This window comes from Macrobrachium nipponense, chromosome 22, assembly GCF_015104395.2.
Source record: "Macrobrachium nipponense isolate FS-2020 chromosome 22, ASM1510439v2, whole genome shotgun sequence".
Classification (NCBI taxonomy): Eukaryota; Metazoa; Arthropoda; class Malacostraca; order Decapoda; family Palaemonidae; genus Macrobrachium; species Macrobrachium nipponense.
Genome location: NC_087213.1, coordinates 12,204,144 through 12,229,325, shown reverse-complemented (window position 1 = coordinate 12,229,325; position 25,182 = coordinate 12,204,144). Strand labels below are relative to the sequence as shown.

General features: G+C 40.8%; 1 protein-coding gene across 1 annotated transcript in view; it reads right to left on the bottom strand.

Annotated features, from left to right (window-relative positions):
• The window catches only part of LOC135198497 (ribosomal protein S6 kinase delta-1-like), a 34,895-nt gene that overhangs the window by 4,484 nt on the left and 5,229 nt on the right, over positions 1 to 25,182 (bottom strand). The window contains 5 exon segments of the mRNA XM_064226096.1: positions 558 to 685; positions 7,607 to 7,759; positions 8,076 to 8,188; positions 18,705 to 18,737; positions 24,009 to 24,949. Of these exon segments, the coding sequence (XP_064082166.1) occupies positions 558 to 685; positions 7,607 to 7,759; positions 8,076 to 8,188; positions 18,705 to 18,737; positions 24,009 to 24,949 (1,368 nt within the window).

Sequence of the window (25,182 nt, the reverse complement as noted above, 5' to 3'; positions counted from 1 at the left end):
AATGTTATAACTAACAAAGCTTGAAGTTTTTTCTTTCAAATTATAATATACAACAAAGGGATCTGTGAGATTCAGGCAGCACTCACTTCACTCCACTGATAAAAGAGGGATGGTTTGAAAGAGTATATGACACTGTTTCTACTTTCAATTCCCCATTTTTGGATTTACAGTCATCTTACTAGCCATGACCTTCCATTCTCTTAAGACTACTTTGCACTCACTTGTTAACAACTATGTATTGGAATCAAACCAACAGCTTCAATATTAAGAATGGTCTACTTCTATGCATGCAAAAAGTAAAACAGCTTTTTTAAAATCTTTTATGGTGAACTTTAAGATGGCTATGATTTACCCCATGCAATATAATGTACGTACAAGAGGTGTCTTTGTAAAGTATATTGAAGAGAAAAGTCATAACATACAGGTTGATAATATAAGCACACAAATATATATCCATACATACATACATGAAATACAAATAAAGCAAGTATGTAATCATAAACTGTCCCATTAATAGTACATATGTAGTCAAAATAATGCAAGGTGAACATACTAACCTAATAAATTTGAGCACGAGGTATATGGCGCTGTCAGTCTCATGGTACCTTATGATAGGTACCATATATGGCACATTTTGAGGCACAATTGTTTTCTCCCCACTTCCACTACCACTCTTGATAAGCACCTGGAAGGAAAATGAATAAGTACACAATGATGGTTATCTTTTTAATCTTAGCCATATTTGTAAGAGAAATTTTGAAAGTGACAAAGGTTCCAAGGAGCAGTCAGTCAGAAAAGAAATAGATATGTAGTAGCAGCATGAATACCAGTATAAAGGTCCAGAAAATAGAAATAATTAAACAAAGTCAGACCTAGACCAGACAGGAATTCAGCACACAGTGCAAAAGACAAAAGAACTCATTTCAGTCTTAATTTGGTGAGGGAAAATCCTGAGAAAAACCAAAATGATGATTCCTTTTTTGCAATACTGCAAAAGTGTGGAAAGATCTCCACAGCACAGAAGAATAAAACCTCATCTACAATCTTAAGTTAGAGGAGGGGCCTGACAAAATGATATTGTTTTTTGATACAATAAAGTTTTATACATACTTACCTGGCAGATATACATAGCTATTGACTCCGTCTTCCCGACAGAAATTCGAATTTCGCTGGCACGCGCTACAGGTAGGTCAGGTGATCTACCTGCCTGCCGCTGGGTGGCAGGAATAGGAACCATTCCCGTTTTCTATCAGATTTTCTCTTCCACTTGTCTCCTGAGGGGAGGTTGGGTGGGCGATTAATTGTATATATCTGCCAGGTAAGTATGTATAAAACTTTATTGTATCATAACAATATCATTTTTATACATTCAACTTACCTGTCAGATATATACATAGCTGATTCACACCATTGGAGGAGGGTAAGAGACAGCTAATTACTGAATAGACCGGTAAACAACATACGTTGTAGGTAATAAATAAATAAAACCTTGGTTCCTATGTGTTTAGACGAAGGGTTGACTTCCATATGCTATTGCTAGGAGGGTCTGCTTCGTCTCAAGAGCCCCTCAGCGAGGATGTGACCTATTGCTAAGAGTTCTTGTAGATCTGTCAATGGGGTCTTATCCACTTACCCGACAGAATCTAATGGTCTTTTGTCAATGGGGTCTTATCCACTTACATGACAATACACCTATGCCTAGTGGCATAATTAAGGAGCACAACACCGAACCCGATCACCTGATCCTAACAAGAGGGTTTGTGCTTAATTTGAAAAGAGTTATCCCCAAACTCCTTTCAAACAACCCAAAGAAAAAAAACTGTTAAAATAAAATTTAACTCACTAGTTAAGGATCAGTGTCGGCTCCCTATCCCAGCAACGTATCTGTAGACCTGCTCTTTCTTCTCATCAGACAATGACAGTGTTCCTTGGAACTGTCTGCCTCTGGCATTTTTTACGCCTTCTTTGGCATTTGGCGCCTAGTTCGCGCTACATTGTCCGAAAGTCCTGAACATCCACAATAGTTTATCAGGAGACTGGAGAAGGGGTGGAAGAAATTCTTCCATTTTGAGCTTTTGGCCTCTCCGGCAAGGGGAGGTGATTGTAGTCAGCTACATCCATTAGACGATAGGATATCTAACAGTACGAGAGATAAGAGTCTTCCTCCGAGGAGGATCCTTCCTGAGTACTTCCGTTGCTAACGAGATCTCTTCTTACATGTTGATGAGGTTCCTCGTTGTGGAATCTTCCCTATCCTTGTCCGAAGGAAGGGAAGGAGCTTGGAAGTCGAAGGAGACTCCGAGCTGAAATTGGGAGGACTCCTGATTTCTAGCTCTTTATTGTATCTCTCTGAATACCTTCTGGGAAGCATTTCGAGCCCTCATCGCATCCCAAAGACTCTGTAGGCAAACTTTTAAACCATTATCTGTAGATGAAAACGTAAGTACCTTGCCTGGACGACGGAAACTCTATCTGAAAGCGTTGAGTCAGGAATAGAGGGTTTTAGTTCTTTTACCCGCCATACTATGCTGGCAAGAACCCATAGCCGAGTATCCATAGAGTCTGATGCGAGACTCCAATGCACAAAAAATTCACTTGTCTTCTGGGTCGTTTAGGACCAAGAGAAACAAAGAATTACCTCATAAAATCCCCCAAAGAAGTTTAACGAGGAGCAGTTCCATCTTGTCGGAACACAGAATCTGAGGTCCAAAGAGGATGATATAATCCCTTAATAGTAATGAATAGGAGAAGAGGGGTGTTGCAGGACTCAAGAGACTCTCCGAATTCATGCAATAAAAGGGTGCTCAGGTCTTGTAGTCTGAAAGACCTGCACCCTCATTAACTTCCTAGTCTGATATATCTTTGTCCCATAATGTTGGGAAAAGAATGAATCACCTGAGGAGAGCGCCTCTCTTCACAAGGTGAAGGGCTTTAAGCAGTAACAGCCCCATCCTGACAAGGTTACGTTCACATGTGCGACATCTTGAGTACCTGGCAGGTGAAGGTTGATCCTGCAAAAAACGTCTCTCCAAATCAAACCATCCTACAGAGAAGACGCTTATGCGACCAATATAGTCCCTGTCATGAGAAGTTTGTTCTTGCTAGAAACTTCCCACAATCTCAGTCATCCTGACACGGGCAACGGGGCCGCCTGTGCGCAACAACTTGTGTCCCTGTCAGGAAACAACGATCTTGAGACAAATCTCAAAGAGGGAGACTCTTGGTGAATTCTATCTCCAAACACGAAGAAGCTGGAGATCCTGGAGCCTGGCGCCTGGGTGTCGCATGGCTGGCGCCTGGTTAGAGCCTTGTCCGTGTTAATCCAAGGGGTATCGTATAAGATCCCGAAGATCTTAATTCTCTGCTATCTCTAATTCTCCTTGTAGAGACAGAGTATAGCCTTTTACTGCGTTATTGATAGCAGATATATACAAAGGTGATTCTTCCCTCTGAAAGGGAAGAAAAACCCCCCATGTGGTTCACAGAGGTATCGGAAGAGGACAGTTTCCCCATTCCATCTAGCACGATCTGCAGCAATTCTATGTATTTACCATGACTCTTGTCTTTTACCTTGAAAAACTCCTCTCATTCATGTCTACTTCTGGTCAGTCTGAACGCAGACCGACTCAGAGTGGAGAGGTTTTTCAGGTCTATTTATAATAGATTCTGATAAAATATCCAGATACTCTTGGAAAAGCCTTACGAAACATGCTGTGAGAAGAACGTGACTTCTGTGAATCCAACCTCTCTAAGGCCAAAATGAGGCATTCATCCTCTCTTCCTTTGATGCCAATTTATCTCAATATCTGTTAAGAATTTATAACTAGGGGAAAAAAGACTAAAGTTTATTCCCCTTTTTTAAATTAAAGATGGCGTATATTGCTACCTCTCTTGGTTCGAGGAAAAGGAAGCAGTCTATAGGAAGCCTGTTCGTCTTCTACCTTGCGAAGAGATCTATGAAGAAGATTTTCTGCAGGTTCTCACAAATCTTTCCAATAAATGTTAGACATACGTTAACAGTTATTATCTTCGATCAAGAAGGTTCTCACGGACATGCAAAATCTTGCATCGAACCTCTTAAGGATCATTACGTTCCGTGTCTGTTTTCCAAATAGGTTCTCTTTTGTTAACGCGAACAGGGGCGAAAAAAAAAAGAGATTCTCGATGCTCTTTGCGATATGAGAGAGTCGTGGAATTGGCCTAAGTGATTAAAATAAATCATTTCATCGTTCCTTGTAAGCAAGGAACGTTCCTTGTAAGCAACCCCTTTCCGATTAAATGGGAAACGAAATCAGGAACGAATCTTGCCGTTACCGAGCCTGCTGTCCAAGAGGCTACTGGACTCTTAGGTTAATAACTCGCTAAAATGGGAAAATATCTTGGATGGTGCTTCTGGCGCATTGCGCCAGGCTGGCGCTTCCTTCAATCTTTTTAGGTTAAGTGCCAGAACATCTGTGGGCCTTTATGGTACCCGACCATCCTTTCAACATGTTAATTCCCGTTTTATTAGGTAAAAAACGGAAAAAAAAACCTTTGGTATACGTAAGTACTATAGTCCATTCAGGGAAACAAAACTTATGCCAACTAAGAGAATGTTTCCCATCCGACTCATCCATCTTCTCTTGAGCAATACCCGATTCTAAAAAGGTTGTGTGCGTTTCTCGAAAGGATGAGAGAATTATATTATATCGTGCACTGCCGTATTAGAATCCTTTATAATACTGTCACATTGTGGTAAACAGCATTAATCTAGGAAACCTTAGTAAGGATACGAGGAATTCTGTAGTTAACCTCAGTATGTGCATAAGACTTGACCATACCGTAGTCTTAAAGTGAATTCTCTACTACATTCATCTTCTCATAAGCATGTACTCTAATAAGCCATGCTTTCGTAAGTATGAGAGCTTATAATATAGTGTTCTGCTGCGTTAGAATCCTTTAATAATGTTACCGTTACCAGTAAACAGCATTGAAAGGTTGTAATATCTTTTTCTTATTGAAAGCTTCTTAGCAAAAGGCAGACAATATTTTATTTATATTTGCTTAACTATCCCCTCAATCCGAGGCTAAGACCGCAATTGTAGGGGAGAGATACGGTTAGTTATTCCATCCCGCAGGAGAGAGAGATGTAACCAACCGCTCATGACCGAGAACTAGATGGTACTGCGTTGGTCTAAGCGATAGCAGTCTCCGTTAGCCGTCTGCCTTACTCTTCCAGAGTTGCGGCTACTCCATTCAATAAAGGAATCTTATAAAATTATTATCGAACTTCAGGAAGTTCTTATTAATGCATATTTAAGTGAAACAAGACTTCGATAAATCTAGAAGCTAAGTAGGTGTTGTCTTAACAATCCCTTTAAGCATAGTCCTTCCTAGGAAATTCCTGGAAGGATACTGATAATTGAGTTGCTCAGCAAAGAAGTAACTACGGTATGTGCTTATGATTTGACCGTATCGTATTCTCATACAGCAGATACTCTACTACCTTCTTTCCCTGCTGAGGCAGATAGAGAAAGGAAACATTTTTACTATCTTCGTTCTTTTCGTTAATAGAACGATAGAAAGAGTATATATATATCTCCTTAAGGAAGGAAGTTAATTCAGGAACTCTTTAAATCTTCATGATTTCCTCATAAATCGTGGAAGAGACAGAATTCCTGTTCAACTCTAGGGTTTACAGAAGGAAGTAGATACTTATTAAGAAAACTCCCAAAGCTCTTGCCTCTTCATAACGAGGGAAGAGCATGAATGAAGGAGAGAGTCCGCATTGAGAGGAACTGCCAAAAACAGGAGTCTTCTGAATAATGAAAAATGGCTTCTCTTAGTATCAGAATCCTTCTGACAAAAGCGACGGCCGCCTGTGCGACATCTTGCACCTTTGACAGGGGAAAGTTGCTCAAGTTAAAAACTCAAAGAGGAGCCTCGCGACTGACCTCTCTCTCTGAGAAGATTTGGAATATTCTGGTACCTGGCGCCTGGCTCCTTGCGCCTAGCGCCTGGAATGTTCCGCACGCTAGAAAGGAGACTCGCTCCTGGAACGTTCCGCTTCCGTGGAAGGTCCCGTGCGCCCTGATAGTTCCGAGCGCCTACTAGGCTCCTTTTAGAAGGAGCCTCTTGCCCGGAAACATTCAATGGAAGGATCGTTCTGATTGCCACTCTACTATAAGGCTCCTTGCTCTAGCCGTCTGTTTTTCTGGCGCAATTTGCGCCAGGCTGGCGCTTCGTCTCTTTGAAGGCACCTTGCGCCAAGAAAAATTTTCTGGAACGCGGCTCGCGTTTGGTTGTAGGAACGCGGCTCACGCTAGTCTGTTGGAACGCGGCTCGCTGCTGGCTGTTGGAATGTGGCTCGCGCTTGCTTGCTGGAACGCGGCTTCCTGGCTGGCTCTCGCTTAGTGTTCTCTTAGTTTTCAGAGAACGCGCTAGATCATCTGAACTCCAAACATGTACATTCTTTGTCTTTTCGGATGTAAGATGAAGAAACGGAAGAAGAGACGCATTTTTTTAAGGATGCCTTTCCAATGGCTATCCTTGGCAGTCTGGGACGCTCTACAGAACCTGCCGAGGGGACGCCTGACCGGTGGGGATTCTCTGAAACCTCCTTACGGCTTTCGACATTTCTTCTCCTCTGGGCTTGGGAGCTTGAAAGAGGTCTAGGCCTGAGAGCTAGACAGAGCCGATCAGACGCACCCTCCACTGCAATGGGGAACACTAGTAATCACTTCTTACCTTTTAATAGCTCGCATTTAGAGCCACAATCCTTGTCTTCAAATTGCAATTATGAATTTGAAGTTTCTGCGAAGTAAGAAGGTGATGAGGATGCAACACTACTAGTACTGTTAATACTCTAACTGCTCGTTAGTACGAGTATCCAAAAAACTTTTAAAGGAAGCGTATCTAGTTACATGCTTTACTGACTCCCTAAAGTAGGAAGTCAGTTCATTTCCTCAATCAATTCTAACACTTATTACACGTATTAATGAATAAATATTAATATTTCCCTTTCTTGCAAACTATGTGAGTGTCTACCGACAATTTCGGTAGTTACACGTTATATATTCTTCGAAATTTTTTCGAAGCCAAATTCATTAAAAAGTTAATAAAAGCGTATGCCGAGCCAAAGACCCAGTATTTCCCTGCAAAAGACAGCCCAGAAGATCGATGGCGATGAAACAAGAAAATCAAGTCAGGAGGTACCGCAAAAGTATGTTTACAATATGGCCGACAGAGAAAATCTGATAGAAAACGGGAATGGTTCCTATTCCTGCCACCCAGCGGCCGGCAGGTAGATCACCTGACCTACCTGTAGCGCGTGCCGCGAAATTCGAATTTCTGTCGGGAAGACGGAGTCAATAGCTATGTATATATCTGACAGGTAAGTTGAATGTATAAAACTTCATTTTGACAGGAAAAGCACAGCATATCAGTTATCTTATGACAGCAAACAATGGCAGTTTGTTATATTAAAATACTTATGAGTAAAATAGTACAGTTTATATTAAAATACTTATGAGTAAAAAAAAAAGTTGTTATGAAAAGCACACTACGACTGACAAATCAAAAGCCAAGGCTACTTTCATCCTAGCTTGTTTCTTTTATCAAACATTACCTTAATAGCAACAGTATCTCCATTTGTTGTATCTGTAGCTATGATTATGGAACCTGTTGAGCCAGCAACTCTATATCTCTTGAGGTCTGTTGCCCGACACTTCAGACCAGCTTCCCCACTTACATCAGCCTCTAGAGCCGAACCATCACAATCCTAAGCAATAGTAAATACATAAACAAATCACAATTCTGTATCTCAAATGATGTGTTCACACAGAATGGATAAGTAATAGGTATGTATGAAAAAAATTGTTTTTAACAAATCAAATTTTTTTAACACACTATAGAAATTATGTTTGTGGTGGGCACAGTTCTGCCATGATTGGGAGTGGGCTTTTGACAAGGAGTCTGCAAAAACGATGAAGTGGGTGTAGCATAGGAACAGAAGAGAGTATAGACAAAGATTTGGTGTGTATCCAGGTACTGCAAATTTTAAATGCCATTAATGTAATAAGCACTGTAATTCTAACCTGATCCTTTCTCTTATCTTTACGTGTTAATCGCGCCACTAATTGTTCTGCACGTTGCAGGTACTGAGCCGTTTTACGTCTCACAGCTTCTCTTCTGCTACCATCTCCATCTCCTGGAACAGTAAACAGTCCACAATGAAATAAGCCATTCCTACTTTCAGAAATAAAACACAATATAATTTAGACAAAATTTTGTAAATGCTGTTTTCATTAAAATATTGTTCATTTTTCACTGTGTGAATTAAAAACTACCAACAGTGTGCTAGACTAAGATCTGATTACTAAAATTTACGGAAAATCTGCATCAAGCAGATTCTGTACTCTGATTACCAGACAACTTTTAGATTTTGTTGTGGATATTACACAAGACTGGGACTTTTTACACACTAAATTATTAAATGTCACAAATATACATAACCAATATAGTTTACTCTGCTTTCATGTCAAAAAAGAAAACATAAATAGTATGAGAGACTGCAACTGCAATATTTGTGCATGACAGAAAGAAAAATAGACATTACAACATATACAACAGATAGCATTTATTGGACATTGCAGACCTCCAACATTTTTTGGCCATAAACTGCTACTAATTGTGAAGTCAAATATATATATATATATATATATATATATGTATATATATATATATGTATATATATATATATATATATATAATATATATATATATATATATATATATATATATATATATATATAAAATGCTATTTTAACCAGTCTACCAAGATACAATTCATAAAATTCATGAAGTTGGTCAACTGGAATTTTTCATTACTACATGATAAAAAAATGACAATGAATTCAACATGTTGAAGAATAAAACAAATTTTTCTTTAGGATTGTATCAATTATTTCATCATGGAAGTCAATATAGTATACTGTACTATTCCCTTTGAATTACATTTCCTGTATTCTAGAATGATCTTATAGATAAATCACTCAACAGAAAAACTTAATATTTTTGCTCTATTAATACAAACTACTAAATTTACTTATTCACTATCATCCACAGGATATCTATTTGTCAATCATTATATACATATATAATATATAATATCAACATATATATAGTTCTTGTACTATCAGTCATTATGTCTATCTATATTACCCATAGGGTAAATGCAGGTGGCAATCCTAAGTTATTAACAGCATCTGCAACAATAAAATATTATAGTATACGTAAGTGTTTATGTATAATTATATAGACAATGGATATACAGCTACGTATACCTAATTAAAATTGATTTAGAAATATTTACATAATTCGCCTTACTATCATGTCCGCCACTATATCGTGAGCTTCTGGATAAAAACTGTATATTATCATTCATGATTGTTAAGTTATATAATATTAATAATAATTATCTAATACATATATATAAATGATATATATACATACATGTATGTATGTGTACATATAAAGGAAAACAAGGAGTGATCTCTTATGTACATTTATAAAAAGGGAAAGAATAAAAATGTGCTGTGGCCCATGACATCTGAAATTATGGTGTCATGGAATACTTGAAATGAGGGTCAGATTAGTGAAAGAACTAGGTTACACATAGTCAGGTTAGTAAAGATCTAACTTGTACTAAGTCCAACAATAATTCCATGTGAAATTCTTTCAGAGAATACCTTAAATCTACAAAATCAGCATCTCTGTTTCCATCTATAAAAATACCTCAGATTGGGAAAAGTATATTTGAAATAATTTGTCTAATACATTCAAATTTCTGTCTTATTAGATGCAACAGCTTTCTGGGCATTGGGCATACTTGAAATAAAGGCGTTGGGCACTTCAAAAACAAAAGCTTTTGGCATTTCAAAAACATTCATGCAATGTATAGTATTTCCTAAGATCAAGTCTCTCTATAGTAAGGAACACAAACCAAAAATTAAGTTGCTTTATACTATCTACTAACTTCACTATTTTTAACTGCATATTTCATTAAGAACTAGCAAAAAATAAGTTATATCTACAGGAAAAAATTTAACTAATCTGCTAAACATTCACTGCATTAAATTTGTGAAACAATATGTTCTATCACATGCTTACATGCAAGGAAAATATAAAAACATAAATTCTAATAAATGATAAACATTTATAGTGCAAAAGCAGACCAACACACACACAGGTTATATGCACTTTTTATTATGATTAACTTTTAAAACTGCAAAGCAGAGGGTATGGAGAATACCAATTTCTCCTCAGATATGACATGTATAAATGGAATAGGCAACTAATAATAAAAATCTGCTCAGGAATAAGCTTGTGAAGTAGCATTTTTGGCTTAAGCACACACCAACACGTGAATAAGCAGTCACTTGCACACATATCCCACATTACATACTGCCTACAGCACATCATATGGTACACTGTAGATCAAAATGAATGTCCTACGCAATGTTCCATTCGCATCAAAATTACTTTACTTTCTCCTCCCTTCAGTCTCTTCCTATCTGGCTGTTCAACTTCCTCAACTTTTATCTTGCTCACTTTTCACTTTTCATTCATGACTAAATCCTTTGGGAGAGCCCTAGGAGAGTCTAGTCTAGAAACTAGACTAAGTAGTCTTGTCAAAATGATATTGTAATGATACAATTAAGTTTGTTCATACTTACCTGGCAGATATATATATAGCTGTATTTTCCGAAGTCCGACAGAAATTAAAAAACTTACGACACACTTAGTGGGAGTCAGGTGGTTAGTACCCATTCCCGCCGCTGGGAGGCGGGTATCAGGAATCATTCCCATTTTCTATCATAATTTTTATTTCCACTGTCTCCTGAGGGGAGTGGGTGGGTACTTAATTATATATATCTGCCAGGTAAGTATGAACAAACTTAATTGTATCATTACAATATCATTTTGTTCATGAAACTTACCTGTCAGATATATATATAGCTGAATCCCACCTTTGGTGGTGGGAGTAGACAGAATAGAAGATTTTAGGAAACATATATGCAGATAACTGATATCTTGATTCCTTACCTGTTAGCATAGCTGACTTCGTGGTTACTGCCGCGTAAGTCTGCTTGTGCTATTAGAGTTGCCAGCGAGGTAGAGACCTATATAGCTGGTGCACTCAGGATGATCTGTCAACGGGGGCGTGACCACGATGTGACTAGACCATTGACCATACAATGAGGGCAAACGAAGTAAAAAACCACCTGGCCTAGTCTACCAAAGGTATACCACTAAACTAGACTAAAGAAGGGAGATCCGCCTCGGGCGGTCAACCCCACCAAAAACCACACACGATTAAAAGCTCACCTAACCACTAAAGGAAAGGATGAGTGCTACCTCCTGCCCCAAAACAGTGTCTGCAGCGACGTATGGTCCAAGCGACGAGCAATGTTCGTATGTCGCTTTCACCTCCCGCAGGTAGTGTGAAGCGAACACCGAGTTTGCTCCGCCAATATGTGGACTCCAAAATCTCAAATTTCCTGACTGCCATATTTCCTGTTGAAAGGCTATCGAGGTCGAAATAGCCCTCACCTCGTGGGCATTCACTTTTAACAGTTTCATGTCACTATCACTACATGTGGAATGAGCTTCCTTAATGGTGTCTCTCAAGAAGAAAGAAAAGCGCGTTCTTTGACATGGGAAGATCGGGCTTCTTAACCGAGCCACAAGTTGCCCGAAGGTCCTCTACAGATCCTTCGTTCTGTCTAGATAGAATTTGAGAGCCCTGACAGGGCACAGGACTCTCTCTGGCTCATTACCCACGATCTCTGTCAAACCCTTGATTTCAAATGTCTTGGGCCAAGGGTTGGACGGGTTTTCGTTCTTTGCTAAGAACAAAGGGCTTAAAGAACAAACAGCATCAGAGTTCTTAAAACCCAACATGCTTGCTTATAGCCTGGATCTCACTAACTCTCTTCGCCGTCGCCAGAGCAGTTAGAAAAAGTGTCTTCCTTGTCAGGTTTTCTAAGCGAAGCTAAGTTGAGCGGTTCAAAAATACTGGACGTCAAAAACTTTAGAACAATGTCTAAGTTCCAAGAAGGGACTCTTGGTTGGGGTACCTTCGAAGTCTCGAAAGACTTAAGATCATGAAGGTCTCTGTTGTTGGCTAAGTCCAGTCCTCTATGCCTAAAGACTACAGAAAGCACACTTCTGTAGCCTTTTATCGTAGGCACCGCTAAGCGAACTTCATTTCTCAAGTGAGAAGAAGGAAGTATGCGATCTGGCTCACAGAGGTAGAGGTGGAGGAAATGTCTTTCTTCCTGCACCAGCTCCGGAAAACAGCCCACTTGGATTGGTATACGGCAATAGAAGAAGGTCTTCTTGCCGTTGCGATTGCTTTCGCCACTGGTCTTGAAAAAACCCCTCGCTCTGGCCAACTTCTGGATAGTCTGAACGCAGTCAGACTCAGAGCGGGGAGGTTTTTGTGATACCTCTCGAAGTGGGGCTGTTTGAGTAGATCTATCCTTGGAGGCAGAGTCCTCGGAAAGTCTACAAGAAAGGACATGACCTCTGTGAACCAGTCGGTCGCTGGCCAGAAGGGGGCGATGAGAGTCATCCTCGTTCCCTCTGATGCCAGCGAATTTTTCTTATCCACTTCCCCTAGGACCTTGAACGGGGGAAAGGCTATACGTCTAGTCCCGTCCAGTCCCAAAGAAGGGCGTCTACTGCTACTGCTCCTGGGTCTAGAACTGGTGAGCAGTACAGCGGGAGTCTCGTTGTCCTGGAAGTTGCGAAGATGTCTACGAGAGGACATCCCCATAACTTCCACAACCTCTGGCATATTTCCTGATGAAGAGTCCACTCCGTTGGCAGAAGAATTGAAACCTTGTCGATGAGCAGATCTGCACGGACGTTTTTCTACCCCTGATATGAATCTCGTCAGTAAAGAGACGTCGTGTGCCTTCGCCCATAACAGGATCTCCTTTGCAAGGAAGAACAGGGATCGAGAGTGGGTTCCTCCCTGTTTCTTGAGATATGCCCTGGCTGTGGTGTTGTCCGAGTTGATCTGCACCACATTGCCGGAGACTTCGTTCTGAAAGAACTGGAGCGCCAGATGAACTGCTGCCAGCTCCTTGAGGTTATGTGCCAGGACACCTGTTCCCCTCTCCAGGTGCCTGACACTTCCTCCCCCCCCAGTGTTGCTCCCCACCACCCCGTGGAAGACGCGTCGGAAAACAACACTAGGTCGGGGTTCTGAAGCTTGAGGGAAAGGACCCTCTGCGAGCTTCAAAGGGTCGGTCCACCATCTTAGGTGTCCCTTTACCTCTTCTGATAACACCATAATCGAATCCAAACCCGTGTTTTGGTGCTTCCAATTGTCGGCAAGGAAGACAATTGAAAGAGGTCCTGGAGGTGCAACCTCCCTAGGGAAACAAACTTCTCCAGTGAGGAAATGGTCCAGCAGACTCATCCATTCCCTCACCGAGCATGAATCCTTCCCCAGAAAGGTTTGACACTTTGCTTAGGCAATCTAGTTGTCGCCCCTGGGACGGAAAAGCCCGAAAAGCCACTGAGTCCATCTGAATCCCCAGATAGACTAAAGACTGAGAAGGGGTCAGATGTGACTTTTCGAGGTTCACCAGAAGCCCCAGGGACTTCGTTAACGTCAACGTCGTGTGAAGGTCCTCCAGACACCGGTCTTTCGAGGAGGCTCGTACGAGCCAGTTCGTCCAGGTAGAGAGAGATCCTGACATTGGAAAGATGAAGCCACCTCGCAATGTTCTTCATCAGTAGGGTGAATACCATGGGAGCAGTGCTGAGTCCAAAGCAGAGAGCCCTGAATTGGAACACTTTTCCTTTCAGGACAAACCGCAGGTATTTCCTGGACTGGGGGTGGATGGGGACGTGGAAATACGCGTCCTGGAGATCTAGTGAAGCCATCCAATCCCCCTGGTCTCAAAGCTCCCATCACTGACTGAGGTGTCTCCATCTTGAACCTCTGCTTGATGGACAAAGAGGTTCAGGCTGCTGACATCGAGTACCGGTCGCCATTCCCCCGACTGCTTTGGCACCAGGAACAGTCTGTTGTAAAATCCGGGGGAATTCAAGTCGGAGACCTGTTCTACGGCGTGTTTCACGATCATCTGATCTAACAGATCGTAAAGCACTTGTTGTTTTTCTCCCCGATAGGAAGGAGACATGTCCCTGGGTGTCGTTGGAACAGCGGGGGTGGTTTCAGGAACGGGATCCGGTAACCCTTCTTTAAGATGTCCACGGACCATTTTGTCCGCACCTCTCTCTTCCCAGGCTTGCGCAAAAAGCTGAAGCCTGGCTCCAACCGGTGACTGAAGGACTTCTGCTTCACTTCTTGTTCTTGGCCAGCGCCGTGGCTCTGCCTCTGGAAGTGCCTCTTCCTCGAGGGGCTGGTCTTCGAGGAAGAACTACCTCGAAAGGGCTTCGATTTCTTGATAATCGAAACTCCCGAGGACGAAGGAACCGCAGGTCTCCTTGAAGATTGTGCGAGGAGATCTTGCGTGGCCTTCTCCTGTAGACTGGTCGCAATGTCTTTTACCATAGCCTGGGGGAAGAGATGATCCGAAAAAGGAGCGAAGAGCAAGGTTCGGCTTTCTGTGATGGAGAAACAGATTTCGCTGTAAAATTGCAAAACAGGGATCTCTTCTTCAAGAGCCCTGTGCAAAAGTGAGCTGTAAGCTCCTCCGAACCATCTCTGACGGCCTTGTCCATGCACGACATTACGCTGGACAGCTCCCCCAGACTAATCGAGTCGGAATCCTAGACTTGGCATCCAGAACTCCCAAACACCAATCTAGAAAGTTGAAGACCTCTAACGTCCGAAAGAGGCCTTTAAGGTGGTAGTCCATTTCCGTAGTTGACCATGAAACTTTCGAAGAGGACAGGTGAGACCTCCTCGAGGCATCCACAATGCTGGCGAAGTCTCCTTGGGCTGACGAGGGAAGTCTAATACCTACGTCTTCTCCCGTCTCGTACCAAATGCCAGCCTTCCCACTAAGTCTCGAAGGTGGCAGGGCAAAAGAAGTCTTTCCCTGAGACTTCCTTTTCTCCATCCAGTCATGGACCTTACGAAGAGCCCTCTTAGTTGAAAGGGACTTCTTCATCCTGACGAATGCCGAGACCTTGTTGATCTTGGACGAAGAAAGTTGTGAAGGAGGAGAGCGAGGAGCCTCCGGGTGAAACGTCTCTCCAAACTCTGATTGAAGAAGGCGGGTCAAAACCTGGTAGTCGGAAGAGACTGCCGCCAAAGGTTCTCGTCATCCACATTCAACCGAAGCGTCACTAACCTCTGCTTCCGACACAGGTGAAGTTGGAGGCAAATAGGCTGGACCAAGACTATCTGGTCTAAGTTTCCACGAGGCGCGTTGCTGTGAAGTGGAAGGTAAAGCTGACTCATTAATAGGAGCTCCGGTCGAATCTCTAAGACCCGGAGCAACTTGCAAAGACTCATCACAAACAGGTGGGGGGCGACGAAACTCCACATCTTCGTCCACACCCGAGCGTCCGCTGGCGCACACCTGGCGTCCACTGGCGCACACCTGGCGTCCACTTGCGCATACCTGGCGTCCACTGGCGCACGCCTGGCTGCAACTAGCGCGGGATTGGCGTCCACTCGCGCGCTGCTGGCGTCCGCTGGAGCACGCTTGGCGTCCACTGGCGTGCGAATGACATTAACTAAGGCGCGCTTAACATCTCGTGCGCGCTCTGCTTCCGCTGGAGCACTCCTTAGATGCAACTGGCGTTCGCTTGGCTTCCGACCGAGCGTCAGGAACGTGAACTGCACCGAAGCGTTCACGCAAGTATCAAGCTCTCGCACCGCAAGCTTACGAGCGGGTAATACCGCTTCATGCGCCGAGCGAGCAAAATCCTCTTCACGTTCTCCAGAGAGCCGCTGGGGAGTCGCACGAACTCTAGCAGGCGAAGAAAGTGGAGAGATAGACGAGCGAGGAGAGGGGGAGGGAGACCTTCTAGATCTCTTCACAGGAAGACGGTCATCCTTTCTCCTGGGACGTGGTTGCGTCCCTTTCTTAGCAAGAGCATCAGCAAGCTGTTGCTGCAAAGAGCGCAGGATCTTCTCAGTAGGAGAGGATTCCTTGTCAGGTGACGGGCTGATCCTGTGAGAAGGCGAGGGGCGAGGGGACGCCTTCTTCCTTCTCCCAGAAACTGCCGTAGAACGCGCTCGAGAGCGACTGGGGCGCTCCACAAAGTCATCATCCGATGACTCCTTACGCTTCTTCTGTGGCGGGAAAGCAGCGAACACACTTTCAGGCGAAGATCGCCTCTCGAGAGCCAAAACTGGACGTGAAGCGTCACGATCACCAACGCTCCTTTTCAGCGGGCGTGAAATAAAATGCGAGCTCCACCCCTTGTGCGGGGAGGAAGCCTCTGAAGAAGAGAAACACTCTTTCAGGAGGCGTGCATGCGCACGCTCTTTGGCAGTTTGTGTAACGTCCACAGATACTGCCGAAGGCACGTCAGATCGGTGGGCGTTCCCCGTAACCCTCCTGCGGCTTTCGACATGCCCTCTCCCTGAAACCTGGGAGTCCGGCAGCGGTCTAGGCCTAGAGGCGAAATGGGGCCGATCTGACGCACCCTCCACCAACGAAGGAGCACTGTCACTGCACTTTGCACCTTCACTTTTGCCTTCTAAGGCGAGCACTTTAGATTCTAAATTACGAATCGACTCTAAGATAAGTGTAAGGGTATTACCCTCTACAGACACTGCTTCAGGGCCCGAAGGCAACACTACAGGGTTAGGAGTAGTGATTAAAGGAGGGTTAGTAGGAGAAACATGAGCTTCCTGCCGTTTACCTGAAACGCTCCTGGAGGAAGACCTCCTTAACCTATCCCGTTCAAGCTTACGCAGATAGGACTCATACGCTCTCCATCCAGAATCAGAAAGACACTCACATTCTTTGCAGCGACTTTCATACATGCAATCATGCTCTCTGCAACTCTTACACAAAGTATGAGGGTCTACTGATGCTTCAGTAGCCTACCTCGACAATCACTCCTGGTACAAAACCTGGCGCTAGCCGAACTAGAACCAGACATCTTATTTAAAGAGAAATCAAGCCAAAATCAATCAAATCCACAATTAACGTGTGCCTAGCCAACCGATCCAAATGTCAAGATACCAAAAAATCAAAAAGGGGTACTTATAGTAGCCAAGTTTCCTAAATTCAAGACGGAGGTGCTGAAAACTGTGTTTACAACACCGGCGACAGAAAAATTATGAATAGAAAATGGGAATGATTCCTGATACCCGCCTCCCAGCGGCGGGAATGGGTACTAACCACCTGACTCCCACTAAGTGTGTCGTAAGTTTTTTAATTTCTGTCGGACTTCGAAAATACAGCTATATATATATCTGACAGGTAAGTTTCATGAACAAACTAATTTATAAATAAAGATAATAATGTTTGGACAACTTAATATTTCATATACATGACTTACAGTATCATCATTATCATTATTAAAATAAACAACCTTTAAAAGAAATCACAATCACACCCTTTGTAGACTAGTTGTGTTGATCTAAGGAGCAGTACTAAGAGGTTTGCATTAGAACAAAACAAAGAGAAAGAAGTTAGACAACTATATGGACAGACTTGGGATATTGGATGAAATGCACATGGCAAAACCTAATGAGGCTGGCAGACAAGTATCTTGAGAACTGCAAGACACACAATACAGTATGTGTTATCCTCATACAAAGAACACTAAAAGACCGCACAGATTTATACTACTGTTAAGACCAAAGGTTTGTTCCGCACATGAACAAATGCTATATGGTTCTATTTACTCAAACACATACTTTATGCCACATCGAGGATCTTGAACTGTTCATAAAACTCACATTGAAGCATACAAAAGACCTGCAGTTTGTGATTTCCCTTTATTACCCAAAGTGAAGACACCACACCAGATGTAAAGCAATAACAGGCTAATGGATTTCATTTAAACTTTCAATCTTACCAACATCATCACCGACAAAGTACCGAAATGAGGGAGAGAAAAATATTTTTGGAATGGTTTTACTCCAGTGGGTATGAATTACCTCAAAAAGAAATGAATCAAAAAGATCGAACATCTCTCTCTCTCTCTTCTCTCTACTCTCTCTCTCTCTCTCTCTCTCTCTCTCTCTCTCTCTCTCTCTCCATCCTAGCTAGGAACCACAACAACAGTCAAGACATACCACAACAGTCGATTCTTAACTACATACCTAATTCACTGCTTAGGTCAAGAGAGCATACTGGATTTTATGGATCATGTCCATTTGTCCCTCCTCATCTGGTTCAAGAATTGGATACTGGTCATCCAGTTGCGAGCTAAACGAGCTACCACTGAGCTACAAAGCCAAAGAAAGAGAGATTCATCAAAGGAAAAAGACATTTTGATAAGAAAATGTTTTAATGAGAGAGAGAGAGAGAAGAGAGAGAAGAGAGAGAGAGAGAGAGAGAGAGAGAGAGAGAATCTATTACTTGAAAGCAACTAAATTTATTACATAATAAAAACCAATCTATTACAGGAAAACTAGTACTTAATAGTATTTAACAGAGAGAGAGAAAGGGCCAATTCATTACAAAAAAATAATAGAACAATCTACTACAGGAAAAGAACCTGACTGCAATAGCATGCGTAAATGGCCTACCAAAACAAAAAATTACCTCTTTTTTTTGACTGATCCTCTGCAGTACCTGCTGCATGCAAATACAAAAAGTTTCAGACATTTAGCTTCACTTTTCAATAAGCACAAATTTTAAGTCACTCTGTGCACAGGCAAGACATTGCAACATGATGATGGTTTATAATCTTAAAAATGTCAAGACAGATAAGTGTACTAAAGAAAAATGTGGTTAGCTTCTTTGGTTACTAATGCATACCAACACAAGAGAGTGTGTATAAACACAAAACTGGATTTCAGCAGCATATGCAATACTTAAAAGAATAGATAAAAAGAAAATGCATTACTCTCTAAACAATAATCATAAGACACATCTAGTACCATATATTCAAGTTTACACATAAATAATATCTTACTACCAACAGTTTGTTTACATTAATGTAGATAAAGGCACATCCTTGACATTTGAGATATCTGAATAACAAAGAAATATGTATTCAACAAGTTGTATCATACTAATCATATTTCCAATATTGTAAGCCAAAACTACAAAGGAATTGGTCAATATAGCCCAATAGATTACAAAAATAAAAAATAACAATCAAAATATGCCCAGTGAAAGAAAGGTCTTGATCTATTTACTGTATCTCCTCATCACCAGGAAATGTAAACTAGCCTACAATGCAAATAAAAAAATACTCAGAAGAAGAATTGTAATATGTTTACTTAGCAAGTGACAAGAAAATTCTAACAAACAGTGAGAACAAAACACTATACATTTTACATTACAGAAATAATATTAACTGTAACAGGAAGCAGAAAGATATGTTTATGAATTTAACTTCCAAAATACAAACCCAATACTTTAATACCCTTATTTCTGATTGGCACAAACATGCGTGGTTCCTTAGGTCTCATAGGGTTAATTCCACCACTACTAACAGATGATGGCAGATTGGTTACAGACTCTAGGGAAAAGGCTGAACTGCTTCATCGAGCTTATGAAGCTAAGCAATCAGCTGAGGATGACCCTCTCCATGATACTGGTCATCCTGAACCTATTCTTATAAAATTTGCATTTCTCTCTAGGATGTTAAACAAATTTTGGATAATCTTAATAACCAGGGCAGACAAGGTCCTGATGGTTTCTTCTCTCTGCTTTTTAAAAAATTTTGTGTATTGTCTCCCTGGTTTAGTAGATTTTATAGATTTTTATGCTGACTTAGTATCTTTGTGGATGAGCACAATCTTAGTACATAATACTGTGCTTGTTCCAGAAAGTGGTGTAGTATTTGCAGGCTGCAGTAACTACAGACCAATCTCTATTCTCCCCTGTGCTCTCCAAAGTTGCAGAAAAACTTTTAAGACACTATAAAAGTATGTATGTACAATCTAAAGGATTGTTAGCCGATAGTCAATATGCTATGGAAAGCAGTAGGTTACTTGACATGCTATTTGCAAAAGAACCTCGAATACGGGTTTTGAGTGCAAAGCAATTCAAACAGATTTCAGTGCTGCTTTCAATTTAGTAAATCATAATGCACTTATTGATAAAAATTCAGAATCTTGGAGTGAGTGAATATGTTTTAGGATTTCTTCATGATTTCCTTACAGGTAAGCAGCAGCAAGCTGCTGTTGATGTGATCTTTAGTGAACCAAGACCTATTGTGTCTTGAGTTCTACAGGGTAGTGTTCTTGGTCCACTATTTTTTTTGGTGTATACAAGTGATATGGTTGTTGCCATGGAAAACAAGATTGTTCAGTATGTCGATGATGCAACACTTGTGGTTGGAGTAAAGTATCCACTTATGAGAAATAATTACTTCAACCTCAATCAGGACAGGGACCAGATAAGTGAATGGTGCAGTTGGTGGGGTATGAAGCTGAACTCCAGTAAAATAAATACACTATCGATCAGCAGATCTCATACAGACTTTCCACTATCGATCAGCAGATCTCATACAGACTTTCCACCCCTCCTCCCCTTCTAGGTGTAACTTTGGACCCTCATCTTACTTTTGAGAAACATGTATTGAAAGTTTCACCAAATGCCGCACAAAAGTTAGTTTTGTTTGTAAGGCCTCATAACAATGATAAAGTCAATGCAACCTGTTTTAGGTCATTTGCGCTTCCTTTACTAGAATACGTACTGTTCTCCGGCGTGGATACCTGCTTCGTGGTTCGCGGTGGTAGGTTCTGTTTCCTAACAGTAGTTTTAACTTGGACCATTGATGGATGGTCTTTTGTCACTTTTTCATGAGGTGTATTTTAATAGAGATCTTTCCTATACACAATTGATCCCTGATCCCCTTACCTGCCGAGAGCAACCAAATTCACTGGACAGCAGTATACCAATATGCAGTTCATAAATGTGCTTTGCTGTCAAACTTCAGTTCCATAGGTCCTTTGCATTTCAATGCATTTTTACCTTTAATAATGTATTATTTTTTTCTTTTTAATAAGTGAGATCTCTTCTTTCTGAATTTCCCTATACCTTCTCTTGCTTCCTAAAATAACACCATATTCTTTGGAAGCTTGAATTTCAAGTCTATGGCTCCTATGGGTTGTTCCACAAGAATAGGGTTCATCTTATTAATAATAAAAATATTAAATAATAATAATAATAAATAAAATAATAATATGAATAATAATAATAATAATAAGAATAATAATAATTAACCATCCAATGTTCATGGACGACACAAACACACTGAAAAAAAAAATCACGGGCAAACAGAGCAACTGGCTTGAGAAGAAGAGCGCAAGCAACTACTCTCCAAGGTGGTCACAGAAAGACTGATGTGCCTCACAGATTCTATGACTGGCCAGTGACCAGCTTCCACCTCATAGTATACATATGAGATGCCAGATGCCACAGATTCCTTGCTTTACAATCTTTTATTGTTTTTAGCCAGTTTCCAGCTGACACAAGATTATCCTATTGCTACGACTGAAGGTTTGTTCCAAGTATGAACAATTAAATTTTTACCAGGTTGACAAGTTAAAATATTCTATGAATCAGTCAAGAGAGTCAGAGCTTTTGCTTGCAACCATGCATTCTGAACCATGGATTTGAATGAAAAAGATTGCGACAGAGAAAATTGACATCGTGCTGCCCCTGAACTGAGAGTTTGGAAGTCCCAAAGAAACCTTAACCTCAAAAACTGCTGGCAGAAATTGTAGATTTACCCCAAGATAAGGCCCAGACTCCTAAAACATTTTTGTTGGGTAAGGTTGCTTCTGCCACCAGTGGTAGCTCAAGTTTCCATTAAAAACCAAAGTTTCTTTGCTGATCCATGAAATGACAATCTTTCAGCACAGTGAAGTCCAACTTTTGGTGGATTTGAAGACACCTTTATAGCTCAGGTATATCGGTATCAAAGCCTGCCTACAACATTCATCAAGTTGGCAATGTTGTTTCCATAAGAATTCCCTGTACTTGCTTAACATGAGCAATGATGATTATTATTATTAACACCAAATGGTAGAAACAATCAATTTAAGCACAGATGGCACCACTGTTCTTGTCAACAGAGACTGCACAGAAATATTTGCAATTTCCTTGATCTGGCAATACTGCTTCCCTGACAATAGTGTTATATTAGTACAGACTCAACCTTTGCTGTTTAATAGATCCAATATAAAAGGGAAAATTGTGGTACAATCAACATGACTACAACTCTTAATCAAAGAAAACAGCAAATAAGTGACAATTGTATCATCATCATCCATGGCAATTCTAACTGCTAGTAGTTTTGGAAGTGAATAAATAAGCATTAGATCCCATGAAAGTTCTAGTATGCCATCAGCTAACAGCCTAACACAAATCCTTGACTGTCACTAACTTCAATCTGGTCTTTTTCTTGATATTCAAGAATGGTGTGCCTAGATGAAAACCTTGAATGTGGGCTAATTCAATAATGGGTTTGTAAGTCAAACAAGGGAAATTCCATGAAAATGGGCTTGGAATGGAAGGCACTGGGGAGAGGAATGTCAAACAAATATGTAACCTTACAAAACATGTGAAGTACCTAAGCTTCAACTTTTGGGACAGTGAACAGATTTTCATCTTTACTAGTGGAAGAACAGCCGAAGCATCTAATACCATGATTGAGGATTTTTACTCATGTTCATTCAAACTGAGACTGAATCATTCCTTGTAGTTTAGTTTGTAATGCCCCTTGGGAAATCATAAAGTTCCATATTTAACAAGGACTATTAGCAAGTTTTTGTAGTTCAGCGTGGAACAATGTACCTACTAGCAATTTAGCAATACTGTATAATTCAGTTTACTAGTACACATCATGATCATCATTAATGAAGTTTTTTGTCAGATTTCTCAATTTCAGAGTCAGAGAAGGAATTCTCTCCACTTTTTTGTGTAGCACAATTTCTACTTTAGTCTCTATCTCCCTCTGTGCCCTCTCTCCACAATTTCCAGTCTTCCTACTGGTTTCCCTCCTATTACTTCCATATCTGCTTTACTAACTGCGCCTCTATTTTCTAGTATATTACTTGTCCATACCGTCTCGCCTTATTTTCCAGCCTCAGGCCACCTTATCTTTCTGCAGATTCCTTATCTGTAATATGATCATCCCACTGGAATGAAGCCTGAATCTTAGTATTTTGTGGTCACACACCTTCAGAAACCTAGCCTTTTTCATTGCTGTATGCAGCACAGGCCTTGTACAGGCAGCATTAATTTCTGTTTGTTTGTAAGAACCCATTCATCACACACACAATGTAAACATGTACTGTAATTCATTACACAAAATGCTAAATAAAATTGCTTCTCCCACTCTCATACAAACTTTTATCTTGTCCCATGAGATCTTCTTTCCCAATAGTATAAATCTTATCAGTATAGCCAAGATGTTTTTCTCCATTCACAGAGTTGAATGAACAGCCTTCCATGAAATTAAAACTCTGTTCTTACCTAATAATTTCATGTGCTCCTGATCTGTTGAAAGGCCACCTCTCCCTAACTTCCTAGTAAGTATTCATATCAGTTTGTGCATTGCCTTTTAAATTTGTCAGGGAGTGCACTGATATCTTTTCGGTGATCACATGACCAATATCAGAATTCTCTCTATCAAAGGGGAGTAATACTTATTTTCTTTTTTGCAAGAATCCTATACCTCTTGTTCCATTTTCGGATGGCAATTTATTTTGCCATTTCTCTCCATCAAGAAATAACACATGATGATAAAAAACGTCTTTTGCTATAAGACATACAATGAGATAACAACTAGAAATGTGCTCCCCATACAGTGCAAGGGAAACAGTGGTTATTCAACAAAATTGAGTAAATTGACAGAACTAACAGCAACCTCAAAGAAAAACCTACCTTGAACACCCTGCAGCAATGTTCCAACACCTTCTCGGTACATATTAAGAGCTTGTTTGTAGTCCTTTTTCTGTTCGTGAAGTTGAGCTTCTGATATTTGCTGAGCTGCTACAAATATATACTGGCTACTAGCAACCTCCTGAGGGCTTGGCACTTTTGAGTTTGGTACAACAGGAATAACAGATTTTGTCAATGGTGTGAGAGGTGTCAGTGGAACAGAGTTCTTGCGACCAGTAATACTGATCTTTCTGGATACATCAATGGGCGGAAGAGGGCGAGAGCCTTTATCCTGTGCAGCCAATGCATCTGAATTTTGAGTATCTTCATTTGGATACGGTTTCTGATGATGCTTTGGTGAATCATGAACAGGATTTTCATAAATGCAGCATGGCTGTGATGAAACGCTTGACAGGGATGAAACAGATGGATGTCTCTCACTTTGATTATGATTGGGGTCTCTTCTTGGGTCACATGAATTTTCTGTATCAAAATTAAAAATTTCTTCTTCAACACTGTTGTCATACAATAAGTTCCAACTGAGGTCAACACCCTTTCTGTCCTGATTCCTGGATGTTCCTGCACTAATATTTTGATAATTTTGCATTTGTGAATCCAACTCCCTAGCATTGTTGTCTGTGGTAGATTCTCTCAAATTATGTTTCATTTCCTTTGACACAGGTGTAATTATAGATGAATTATGCATATTTTCATTACTTATAGTTCCATCTCCTTTATTACTAGCTGCATCAACAGCACGTGGTCTTGCAGTCAACGATGAATCGTAACTCACAGGAAATAATGGCCCTAAACTTGTTGGACTGGTTGGAGAATCCAAACTAGAACATACACTGAAGTCATCTTCAGTATCACTCATCTGTGAATACAATGATGACAACCCTTGTATTCCAAGGGTAGATGCCAAGTGTTCAGCTTCTTTCGACCTAAAGGGAAATAGAAAATTACATAACAAAATATAAAAAACAACACTGTTTGTCAAAAATATTTTCATCTAAGGCAAGCTGACTATAAATATAACTACAAACACTGTAGAATCTTGACAACTCAATAAAAAAAAAAACTGCATTCCCTCCCTTTTACTGTCTTTATAATGCATAAAATTCAGCAAGTGGCATAAGCAAGATAAAAAGAACAGGCATCAAACATGAAGCATTAC